This window comes from Rhododendron vialii, chromosome 12a (assembly GCF_030253575.1).
Source record: "Rhododendron vialii isolate Sample 1 chromosome 12a, ASM3025357v1".
In the NCBI taxonomy this organism is placed as follows: Eukaryota; Viridiplantae; Streptophyta; class Magnoliopsida; order Ericales; family Ericaceae; genus Rhododendron; species Rhododendron vialii.
The window spans coordinates 32,203,297-32,216,081 of NC_080568.1; the positions used below are offsets into that span (position 1 = coordinate 32,203,297).

General features: G+C 39.1%; 2 protein-coding genes across 3 annotated transcripts; one reads left to right on the forward strand and one right to left on the reverse strand.

The window, feature by feature from the left end:
- The first annotated feature begins 1,723 nt into the window (after positions 1-1,723).
- On the forward strand, positions 1,724-3,965 carry LOC131312130 (pseudo histidine-containing phosphotransfer protein 6). The gene is made up of 5 exons (XM_058339885.1): positions 1,724-2,018; positions 2,142-2,272; positions 2,403-2,546; positions 2,680-2,752; positions 3,549-3,965. Exons 1-5 carry the CDS (start codon positions 1,947-1,949, stop codon positions 3,618-3,620), a joined length of 492 nt encoding a protein of 163 aa, XP_058195868.1. The 5' UTR covers positions 1,724-1,946; the 3' UTR covers positions 3,621-3,965.
- Positions 3,966-6,817: 2,852 nt separating this feature from the next.
- LOC131312131 (methyl-CpG-binding domain-containing protein 11-like) lies at positions 6,818-12,227 on the reverse strand. Of its 2 annotated transcripts, none has more exons than XM_058339886.1 (3): positions 12,055-12,227; positions 11,822-11,924; positions 6,818-7,974 (listed from the first exon to the last, which is right to left on the reverse strand). In XM_058339886.1, the coding sequence occupies exons 2-3, from the start codon at positions 11,912-11,914 to the stop codon at positions 7,084-7,086; spliced, it is 984 nt and encodes a 327-aa protein (XP_058195869.1). In that variant the 5' UTR covers positions 11,915-11,924; positions 12,055-12,227; the 3' UTR covers positions 6,818-7,083. The 2 variants fall into 2 exon arrangements, with proteins under 2 accessions (XP_058195869.1, XP_058195870.1); XM_058339887.1 differs by having other exon boundaries at positions 12,049-12,173.
- Between the last annotated feature and the right edge of the window lie 558 nt (positions 12,228-12,785).

Here is a 12,785-nt window from a genome sequence, read left to right on the forward strand (position 1 = left end):
GAGAGAGAGAGAGAGAGAGAGAGAGAGAGTGAGTGTGGTGGACTGACATTACCGGCTGCAGGCAGTTGTCGGGTGAAGGGGGCTGGACGCCGCAGCCATGGACAGAATTAAAAGTGAGACAGCACGCGGAAGGTGACCGTGTACGGGCAGTTGCAGGTCCGCCACCTTATCGCCACCACCCACCACCGCCAAGTCTCGCCTCTCTGTGTACGTACGACGACTATACCATTTGTTGGCTGGTCCCGTGGATACCCCACACACTCCTCGATCCCAGTCCAAAGCTGCACGCCCTCCCTTGGTACACAAGTTTTCACTGTTTTCTCACCCTCACAAGAATCCCGTCTACTCCACTCTCCATTTGAAAGTGCAATAATAATACTCTCTCCGTCCCAAATTGAATGTCAATTTTTGATATCTGTGTCAATTTCAATTACTTATATTTTTCAATATGGATCTCAAAATATATACAATATGAATCTTGTTTGATAGTTCTTGATTAGTTCTATTATACAAAGTTTTCAAACTCATGAAAGATATTATAGATTGAAAGATATAACCGATGAAAAATGACACGAGTTTCAAAAATTGTCATCCATTTTGGGACGGAGGGAGTATGAGAATAAATTCTTTACACCGTCGGTGAAAATATTTGTTTCCTCCAAATCAATTGCATTACATCACGTCGTCATGTTTTATTAATTGGGATCACTGTTTTGATACGCGTCGTAATGCAATTAATTTGGAGAAAACAAATGTTTATACCGGCGGTGTAAAGAATTTATTCTCTAATAATATCTACTCACTCTGTTCAAAAATGAGTCATCTTTTTGGAAAAATGTATCATTTTTAATTGTTTAAATATTTCAATATGAATATTACAAAATATGCAATATGAATCTTGTTTGATATATATTTTAAAGGCTGTTGATTTTGCCACTCTCTTTTTTGTTAACGTCACTCCCCTGTAAGTGTATTTTTGTAAAAATACACTTGCAAAAAAATGGCGTTAGCAAAAAATGGAGTGGCAAAATTATTTCTCATTTTAATTAGTTCTATTAAACAAAATTTTCATAATCACATAAAACTTCATAAATCAAACAATATAAGTATTTTAAAATAACACAGAGTCTCAAAAAGATCACTTATTTTGGAAAAAAGAGTAAATCATAGGACGCGGGGATCCTGTAGCGCGGAGGGTGCACTATAGGATATAGTGCGGCATCTCAATCATTGTCTCGACAATTAATGGTTCAAATCTTATCTTGACAATAAACGGCTCAAATTTGCAAGAAGCGAGATAAAATTTAGACCATTAATTATCGAGATGGACGATGGTGCTGTTGTGGATCATCCACACATAAATACATACATGCTACAAACTGAGCATGCGCAATTGAATAATTTTGCCCCGATGAATTCAAAAAACATATCTATCAATATCAATTAGAGTTAATTTTTTACATGAACATAGAAAAAATTGTTTTACTAGTCATGCGGTAAATATATGTGGTGGAAGTGTGCGGTAACAGTAGAATGAATAGTCAATGTAGATGATACGGAGTACAGTAGTATTTTTGAAGTGGTGAAATGTGTACCTCACGTGCCACATCGCGCGTGCAAGAGAACTAATTTTTGTGTGTGTTTTTAAATTGGTAATTCCCGTCCATGCCAGAGGCCAGAGAGCCACCCTATAAATACCACACACCTGGATGAAGATAGGATCATTCACAAGTGTACTCTCACAGCCAAATTAAGCAGACGAGCTGCTGAGAGAGTACTTGAGAGAGAGAGAGAGAGAGAGCGCCTCCCATCAGTCCCTTTTCTCTCGCATTTCCCTCCACCATTAGTCATAGGAGCAGAGTAGTACAATTTTTCGAGAGAATCAAGAAATCAGCTAGAGAGAGAGTGTAGAGAGATAAACAGGCAAGACGGGGGTGCCGTTGTGGATGCTGCTGGGGTTGGGGGCGAACCAGTTGCTTGCCGACATGAATCGTTTGCTCTCCTTGCTCTTTCACCAGGTATATATACATATATATATATATATATATATATCTCTGTCTTGTTTGTACACATTTATATGTTTTCTCCTTCTAATAACTGATCAGAGTCGTAAAAATATGGGTTTTTGTTTTTATGTAAAGGGTGTGTTGGATGAGCAGTTCCTGGAGCTGCAGCAACTTCAGGACGAGACCTCTCCAAACTTCGTATATGATGTTGTCAACATTTACTTCCAGGAGTCGGAGAAGCTCATAAGAAACCTCAGAGGACTCCTGTAATTAATTCCTCTCTCTCTCTCTCTCTCTCTCTCTCTCTCTCTCTCTCAACAAAATCACACACACACACACACATATGGTGAACTGAATGGTGAACTGAATGGTAATGGTGGGTCTGTGGAATTGTAGGGTGGATAAAGAGTTCTCGGACTACAAGAAAATGGGTAAACATTTGAATCAGTTGATGGGGAGCAGCTCGAGCATTGGTGCTAAAAGGGTCAACAACATATGCCTTGCCTTTCGCGCTGCGTCCGAGCAGAATAACAGACCTGCGTGCGTCTCTCTCTCTCTCTCTCTCTCTCTCTCTCACACACACACACACACACTGCCTTTTCTACTGCTCCATTTCTTTGAATTAATTAAAGTATTGTTTAATTTGTTTTTCTTTTTTATGTCTGGGTTTCAGATGCTTGCGAGCTTTGGAACTGCTAGAGAACGAGTATTGCTATCTCAACAACAAACTCCACGAGTTTTTCCAAGTAATGATCGATTCTTTCACCCTCAACTACTGCGCCATTTTGCTTACATGCATGTTGCACCTTTGGAATTTATTAGTCAAAAAGTCTATAAACACAACCTTATGGAGTAATTCGGATCGTTCCACGGTCCAAACAAATGATGGATTCTACAAGTTTTAGTCTACGTACGAACTTTAAAAACCAAGAACCTCCTAAATTACTAATAAAGGGCAATGCTAGAAATAATGTCTAGGTTACAACTGTTCTAAAGTTTTTATTAAAATTATATAATACTCCCGACCACAAATTAAGAACAGTTGTACTTGCCCAAATGGTGAGGGTGTGACAAAAGATAATCACCTTACATCAAAAATAACTTTCAGAAATGCAAACCGAACAAAGATGATTCCACCTACGTGTTAATATTGATTTATATTTTATATACATTCGCCTCATTAACTAATGTGGTTAGTGTCATGTATAATGTCATACATTAAACGCGATGTACCGATTCAATTAGTGGAGTGATTTTTGCACTTTTCAAATTATTAATCGCACTACAAAGTAGAGTGCCAAATCAAGTTATACTGATTTTCGCACTTTCCAAAAGTTAATAATTTAGGAAGTGCAAAAATCAACTCCTTATATTAATTTTGGCATGGTTAACAATTTGAGGAATGTGGAAATCACTATCCTTCAATTGTCCTATCTTTATACTTGCATACACCAATAAAGTCCAATCTCATCAGATTGATGATGCTTCCATTTTGAAAGTGAATGCTGAATAAACATGTGGAATATATTTTTATGGTGGCAGATAGAGCAGCAACGAGTACTTGCAGCTGGAGTTAGGTACCCAATGCCGCCGCAGCAGCAGCAGCACCACTAGACCAATGGAAGAATAAGAAAGAGGACTTGACACTGAATGTCCCATGTTTGCAATGTAGAGTTTGTGTCCTTGTTTGAGATGTATTCCCTATGTTTGTCTGTTTTTCTGGAGGGGTTTGTTGTCAGTGATTACAACAGTAATATCGAGCGCTTCTTTACGAAAACTCAAACTCCAAGCGTCTCTAGCTCTTAGAAGAGAGAATAACAAACCAACCACACTAGATGTGGTTGTGTATTCCCCATGTTAGAAGGGACCTTAGCTAATGAGAATGAGATCATGGTACTTTGAATCGCTGCGTGTATCAAGATTCTGACATCAAATCTAGAGATTTTTTTTAGCTTTCAATGCTGGATCTCTGATAAATAAATGTTGCTCTTTTGGGGAGCTCTCTCTCTCTCTCTCTCTCTCTCTCTCTCTCTCTCTCTCTCATCCAGCAGGAAAAGTCTCAACTCTCTCTCTCTCTCTCTCTCTAAAGTCTTGAGATTTTATCTTCTCCTTTTCAATGCTTACAAGTTACAATTACGGCTGCTTCCCTTAACGAGACTGTCTCTTTCCGACGAATCATGCAGTGGATGGCAACGCTGCAGCCTTCCACTCTAGGATTATTAACTTCGAGTCAGAGATAATCAATCAGTCAAAGATATATCCCCAAATGGATCCGAGAGAGATTCGGATTTTGCTTTTTTTATTTTTATGTTTTTTAAAATGCAAGATATTCTAAATCAGATTACACCACCAATCAGATTTTGCTTGTCATTTAAAGAATCGGATGTCCGGGCGTGCAAACATCGATTAATTTAAAGATCTTAAAATTAACAACTAAGCAAATTTACAGTGACCTCATAGATTCTACGCTGCAACTTTACGAGAAAAAAAAGCCATGCAATTATGATTTGCTCGTTACAGTTACGTATAGGTCATAAAGAAAATAAATCATTAGTTGATTGGTTTAATTAAGTAATTAGAGTTTCTCGTTCCATATTTAGATTCAAATGTTTAGAATTGTTTGACGGCACTGAGCATATTCTTTAGCACCCATACGTATATCACGAAGCAGACCTTAGCTTTGTCCCAGGTGCAAGTATAGCGAGATCCCAATGGATATCTATAAGGTGTCGAGACCCACATAGTTGTACAATCTTTGTAGCATTTTTGTATCGCATATTGTAAAGTTGGATCATTTCGTGGTGTATTGCTAGTTTTTTGTTAACAAAAAAAATAAGCAGATAACAAGACGAATCATTTGTCAAAATAGAGTCAACACAGAGGATTTCACAGGGAAAAAAAAAGTATTTCAGTATTTTGGGTCATTTCTATTAGATAATTATTCCAAATCTTTTACTACAACAGACCCGTTAAAGTCATTAACCTCAATATCGTAAACTAGGATTGGTTGATGCTGTTGCACTACAGCCTGTAGGGCAATCATACTATGCCATTTTTTTTATAGTTATGCCGTTTTGTATAGTTACCCTACAAGCTATAGTTGCTGCACTATAGCATCTGCCAATCCCCTAAACTAACAAGGAAAAATCTAAAATCAGTCCACTGGGCTGACAATAAGAAGTGTGAATGTGTATTAAAAAGTGTAAAAAAATATATAGAAATATGTGTTTTCCTTATTATCTTGTGTGCTTATTGTCAACCCACTGGGCTGACAATAGAAAGACCGAACTAACAAAACCTTAATTTGAGTCATGATTGTAAAAACAGCAATTCCAAATTCCTTGATTTAAAAATTCGTAGCTATCCAAATTAACAAACCCTAGTTATCAAAGAGAAAGGAGGCGGCGATCAAGTAATACAACAGGAAAATAGGGGGTTAGTCTCTGGTTTAAGTGTATTGATATTCATAAAAAGAAGTTTACAAGAATTTGTAAATTTCGATTGAAATTGGTGGAAATTAATTGTTGAGGTCCCCTCAATGACTGTCTCTCCTCGTTAAGATATGGGCCAGCCATTAATTGGTTAGGTTCCCATCTCTTCTTTCAAACCTTTCTCGGCCGTGGGAATGGAACACCGAAGGAGGGCTGTCAGGCTGTGCATTGACGGAGAAGAGATTATTCAGCCAGTGAATTATTGGAGTAATATTTTTTGGATGATGCAATTTCTTACATCTATTCTGATGTAGAGGTAGGGTGAAAATTATTTGAATACCATATAACGTGGATTTCATGCATGTGTAGGTCCCATTTCATGCATGAGTAGGTCCCACCTCATGTGAGAATTATATCGAGGGTTGGGTTTTCAGTGAATTAACACATCTACAATTCAATTAGCTACGCGAAAAGCTGTCGAGTTTGACGACCGGGCGTTTGATACTAATAATGGCATGCGGTCGGCTCAGCATACCTACTGTCTCTCGCAAATCCATGATCGACTGCGTCCATTATCAGGGGCGCGCTCTTTCACTGAGCTTTTAACCATAACTAAACCACCCATTAGCGAATTTCACATCCACAAACATTCTCTATGGTGTGGCAGCAATGGATTATTCTGTAAAATGGCCCATTCAAATCATCCGTTTAAGCATAATGGCGAACCTAATAACAAGCCCTTTGTCCTAATTTATGGGTTAAATAGCTCATTATCCATTTTGGTCCTTATGGTGCATTTCATAGGTGAGTTGTGTTTTGGGTAAATTCTTAGTATCGGTGAAAATGAATTCGGGCAAAAACAGAGCGGCATTTACGTAGAAAGGAGAATTAATCCTCGCAAACTACTGCAGAATCTGTTTCATGGGAAGGGAAAATAGCCTCATTGAAACTACAAGCAGTCAAGCAGATAGTCGGTGAAAACAAACTGGCAATTGGGTGATGAAACCTGAACAAGAATAGGAAGTTTTAGCCAACAACACATTTCCCACGGTGATTCCTCGGATGGAAGTTCCGGGGAGGAATTCCGGCACATTTTCTTTCACGCAGTACTTGTCTCGATCATCACTGCCATAATTTACTCCAAACGTATCCAAGAAAGCGAGCACGCATCAGAATTGAAGAGAAAAATGAGATGCCAAAAACGTTTATGAGCCACAGCAGGTTCAACCATCAAGATTCCAAGAATGGAGAAAAGAAAAAGTACATTCTGCACGCTCCAGACCAAGTTTGCCACAGCTTCCACAGTTCATATTCCAAAAAAAAATATAAACTACGTTATAAATGCAGCACAGCAATTATCAAGAGCTCCAGTCGAGTATCGACAGTCAAAGTTGAGCTAGTTCTCGATCGTATTCATTAGAACTTCAGTTTCAACAAAACAACTAACAAATTTAGGAAAGTACCCAACAGACAAGTACGAGAAGAAGTCAACAATACGTCCACAAAAACTACTCCTAGGTCACAGGTTTCACTTACGACCGGTCAAATCTAGCATTACATCTAATAATACAGTCATAGAAGCAATACAACAAAAGGTTTGAAAGAGGTAAGAGTGGAATAATTGATGTTACTAAAAGTGCACAAGTTTAGCAGCTAATAGGTGAGGGGTTTGGATGGTGTGGCACATCATTTCGCTCAGGCTGGTTAACCTTGCCATTCTCCATGACCTCCCCTTCAACTTTCATCCCTTTTTCCTCCACCAGGACGTTACTTTTTCCATCTTTCTCCTCCATTTCTTGTTTCTCTTCAGTTTCCCCTTCAGATGCAATTGCAATACCAATGCACATCCCGATTTCTTCAGTTTCCCCTCCAGATGCAACTGCAACACCACTGAATTTCTCTCTCTCTTCAGGTTCCCCTGCATGCTTGTCCAGTTTCACAACACTGTCACCATTACCCGTTTCCACTTCATTCTGCAGCTTCCCCGCTTTTTCCAAAACCTGTTTGTCTTCATTCATCACTTCACTCCCACCAGCTTCATCTTTTTCTTTGTTCTCCGTATTCAACTCTCCTTCACCGTGCTTGGTTTCCTGGGCATCACCCTGCATCTCAACATCTTTTTTCACAATAGTTTCTTGCATTTCAATTTCAACATCCTTTCCACCATCTTCTTTTTCTTCTTCTGTGACTTTCTCATTGACGACCTCATCTTGCATTTCAACATCTTTATTACCCTCAGAATCTCCAGCGGTGTTTTCTGTCTCCTTGACATCTTTCTTAGAACCTGATGACTTACGGCCACGTTTCTTTGGTGTCTCATTCTCAGCCGACGTTGGCGTTGCCTTTGCCTTTGCACTTATCCTCCCTGATCTTCTTGGAGTGTCACCAGTGCCCCAATCAAACTCAGATATTGCAGGATTACCTGGGTGTGATTTTAGGTACTGGTCCAGCTGCTTCTTGTTGTTGATCTCCTCCCCTGTTGGAGCAATGAATACAATCTCATTCCTCTTTGGTGTACCTCCTTTCTTTGGCATGAACTGCAAAAATAGAGGAGAAATGCATTGCGGAGAAATTTTGACAACTATGGAGAAAATACAGTTAGGCATGGAACTAGCTCTACAAAAGACAGTAAATATTAAGTTCCGACAAAATCTTCATATTTCCTAATCACATGGGATCATTAGTTAAAGATTCAAATCATTTCCAACCTTCCAAAAAGTAACAAAAACAAAGTAAAAGCAACGCAACGCAACATGCAAAAACATAGTAAGGAACAACTCAGCATTGTTGTCATCAAGCAATACCTGTAACCAAACCATTTCTGTATTGGATGAATGAAACCCATTTGCCACACAGTTACAAACGTTTTTGTTTTTATCTAATCTTCTCTTTCATTACTTGACAAGCCTGGGTTAAGTAAACTCTTTGATCATTAGCATTATTCACTTCAACTATTCACAGTTTTGTTGCTCAAACAAATTCACATGCCAACCTTAACATTCTCAATGCATATCTTTTAACACCCAAATAGTTCTAATATCCTCAACAATTTCAATCTCCTTTCCACAAATAGGCACACATTAATTGAGCACACCTATGAGCATGAGATTACTTGAGACTAGAGAGAGAACTATTATATCATTTTGTACACTATTATTGTTGGCACGGATCTACCCCCTCTGATCCAAGCTTAATTCCAATTCTTAGTTCTCAAGAAGAGATGGAAGTCTTACATATCTGATGGCCCAAAGTTAAAACCCCAGAACCACTACACCCTTGCACCTTTACCAATGTATATCTTCATCCATCTGGAAAATAATATCACCATAAAGCATACCAAATAAAGCCTCCATGGATTGGATCTCCCAATCCTCCAAAGCTCTTCTGAAATAAACATTCCACGCTCTCAACTAGACTCTGATAACAGGGCTCCACCAGAAGATTAGGATCCACCACCATATTGTGTCTGACCACACTGCGAATGAAGCCAAAATTTCAATCTCCAACTGCCTCCCACGACTCCAGTAGCAGAGGTGAGCAACATGGGAACAGTCTAAAATGTGGAAACGGGTTTGTGGGAAAACTCATGCCAAACCCTCATGATATCCTTCCAGTTTCCGCCTGTGGAGGCTTTTTTTGGTATGCTTTATGGTGATATTATTTTCCAGATGGATGAAGATATTTCAATCTCCAACTGCCTCCCACGACTCCAGTAGCAGAGGTGAGCAAAATGGGAACAGTCTAAAATGTGGAAACGGATTTGTGGGAAAACTCATGCCAAACCCTCACGATATCCTTCCAGTTTCCACCCCATACAACCCATAATCCTACCCAAAGACCACCCCCCAAATGATCTGAACCTGCTCACCAGCTGACCAGCACCTCCTCAACATCTATGTTTTTTGCCACAAACCTCCAAAGCCACTTGCCCTGCAGAGCCTTCTTGAGGCATCTGGCTTCCTAATCCCAAGCCGCACACTGGAGTAGGTTGACATACCAATCTTAATCCACCACCTCAAATGATAGTGGAACTTATCTCGCACACCACCCCTAGAGTCTATTTGAATCTTCTCAAGTCTCCTAACCACCGAGCACAGAATAGTTAAAGACACCAAGTAGGTTGGTAAGCTGGAAAGCGTGATTTTGATCCATATTAGCGTACCCCCTTTTCATATACGTTTGATTCCAAGTCGCAAGCCTTCTTACATATCACTCCACCACCCTTGCCACACTGGTTTAGCCTTAAAAGCATACCCAGTAGCTAACCTAGAAAAGTAGACTAGGCATCGCCTCTACAACCCAAAACACCACAAGGTCCCAGGGGTCAAAAATATAAATATATCCTCAGGCCAATGCAATAATGATGTAATTGTGCCATCAATATAGCAGTAGTCCTTTGGGATCTGGGACATTCCTGAAGCTAAAAGGGAATGTACTCTAGATACAGTGAGAGCGCCTCAATTCTACTCATTTTTCTTTACCTTAAAAAAAAAAAAAAAAAAAAAACTAGCACTGATATAAGAGTACCTTACATGTGACCTATACTTGTAAACTACTATGCATATGACATGTCATACACATATACACAGCATTGTCAAACGCAGAGAAGTATACGGCATATGTTCAAAACATAAGTGAGCAACTGAGCATGTATATATGTAACCTATCAAAGTATCAAACTATAGACAACAAATATCCATGATCGACCATGTAACTAGGAGCAAGAGAAATTACAGGCAGAGAAGATAGCATGAGATTGATTCTTGCTACATCACAAAAAAAAAGTTCTCAATTGGCCTTATTTGTGACTTTGTCACTCATGTGACTGCAAAAGTCAACCTGAGTCTAAGAGCTTGCAGCAATCCATACTATTTTGCCACTTAAGCCAGTGTACGCAATTTACCAAAAACCCAACACCCAACACAGGTCACAAAAAAGTATCACACGGAGAAATTCAGGTGTTTCTGGGTGCATGTTGGAGGGCGACTGGCACAAATCTTTGAGTTGGGAAATAATAATTAGAAGTTAGTTTATGACAGCAGTTTCTTACTGATTAAAGCATTCTGAATTCCCCTTATTATGGAACAAGAACCCTTGTAAGCTCAAATTTATGAACCCTAAGGTACCAAACAGTGTAAGACTCACACTCCACTCCACATGAAGATAGTCCAAGACAAAATCTCGTCAAAGAAGACACTTCACTCAGTCCTCGGAAAATCTGAAGTGGACATCTGATCCATCAAGTTTAGTATGCTTCCACGTAAATCGCTATTGGATTCTATAGCCTTACCATACAACCAGGAAGGAAAATAGTCCCAGAAGGGCCAAACCCAATTTGCTAAAACAGCAGAAGGATCATAAACAACTCTTTACACCTTTTTATCTCCACAACAAACCTGGGGATATGGTGGATACAACGTACGATGAGTGGATTGACAAATTAACCAGTAATACATGATCACTTTTCAAAAGGGCACACATTAATTTATAAAGACCTAATGACGACAAATATAACCCAAAGACAAGTCCTTCAGCATTCCATAAGCCATGAAAAACCTGCTGACCACATGGTTCTGATGTAGCATGGCTGCATGAGCTTAAAACTAAACAGAGTTGGAATCGCAGTAACCCTGATTTCAAGAACCCATTTCCAACCCGAACAGCCTTAAGTGACAGGGAAATGCTCACACTGAACTTGACACTGCTTCAATCCACAGGCTCAAGGCCCCTCAGCTATTGCATCTTACTCCGTAAGAAGCTATACTGAACCAAAGAAAGGTCAAATTTGATAAAAAGGAAAACAGAATGAAAACAATTTTGATTGAGCCCAATTCCAGCCAAATATCTTTGCAGAGAGAACAAGCTTTATAGGTTTCAATTTTCAACAGCATCTGGTATTTGGTTACGGGAAAAACAACTCGAGAACGAGTGAGCACACCCCTCACTGCCAAGCAATCAGCTAATAAAGAACATTATTTTTTTTCCAAATCCTTCCTAAAGAAACAAAAAATACTAAAAACAAAGTAAAAGAGGGATAATCTAGAGACTATTTCTTCTATCCAAATCCCACATCTACAATTATCTTTTCTAAATTAAAGAATTAATTAAAGAACCCAACTGAAAATTAATGAGCTAATTAAAGCTGAGATTTCTAGACAAAACCCTAATAGCAACCAAGACAGCAATTACCGCCTAATTTTGCACAATAAATCCCGGAAAACCCTAGATATGAACAATTAAGGAATTACCCAAAATTCCAGCCAAATTAAATATGAAATCATGACAGCCAGCAGATTAGATACACAGTAACTAGAGATTAACAAGCTGCAAGAAGTAAAATCAAGCGAGAGAGAGAGAGAGAGAGAGAGAGAGAGAGAGAGGTACCAATTTCTTCCAAGAAGGAGGAGCAGGGAGCTCAACGGAGACGACGTCGTCGTTGGGACCACTCTGAGTCTCCTTGTCCACTGAACTCGCCATGTTTTTTCCCCTGAAAATTGGAAGAACAAGCAGCAGTTATGAACAGAGAGAAGCTTCAGAGCAAACCCCCTATCTCTCTCTCTCTCTCTCTCTAGAAAGTAGAAATGATTCGTCAGTTCAGTCACACGACTCACACGTACGTGAAAACTTGAAACCCAACTTCCTTTTTGTTAGGTAAGAAACAGAGCCACAACCGTTGCGGAGTCACAGATTTTCTCTCTCTCTCTCTCTCTCTCTCTCTCTTCGAATAACGACGAAACCGCCACACGACACGAGAGAGAGTGAGAGTAGGAGTAGCTCCGGATTTGAAACCGCCACACTACACGAAACCGCCCCACGAGCTTGAGCTTTTTCGCACGCTCTTTTTTTAAAGTCCATCTTAATTTAATTTCATTTAATAAGTGAAATAATAGTTTACTAAATTATATACGCTGTGTTTGGTTGGCCTTTTTGAGAGTAACTTTCAACTCTCGACACAGTTTTCAATAAATCTTTCTCTCTATCTCTCTCTACTCATTACCACTCCAACTCTCAAAAATAACTTTCTAAAAGCTCAACCAAACAAAGTGATAATAACTCAAGTGGTTCATATCTCAAATCAACATGATTGGAATGTATTCATGACTTGAGAAAAAAAAAAGCTCCACACTCTAACTTTTGACATTTGATGGACATAATTTTTGAAACAATTAATATTTTCGAGTAGGGCCACAAAAGGTTTAAAAATCGCTGTTCAATCATACGAAGAATAAAAAGATAGAGAAAACTCAATTTTCTGCCAGTCATCTTTGTGAGTTTTTCGATTCGCTCATTGTTTCGAGAGGATGATGTCTTCTTTTCTTTTTCTGGATCAAGACTAAAGTTTTCTTTT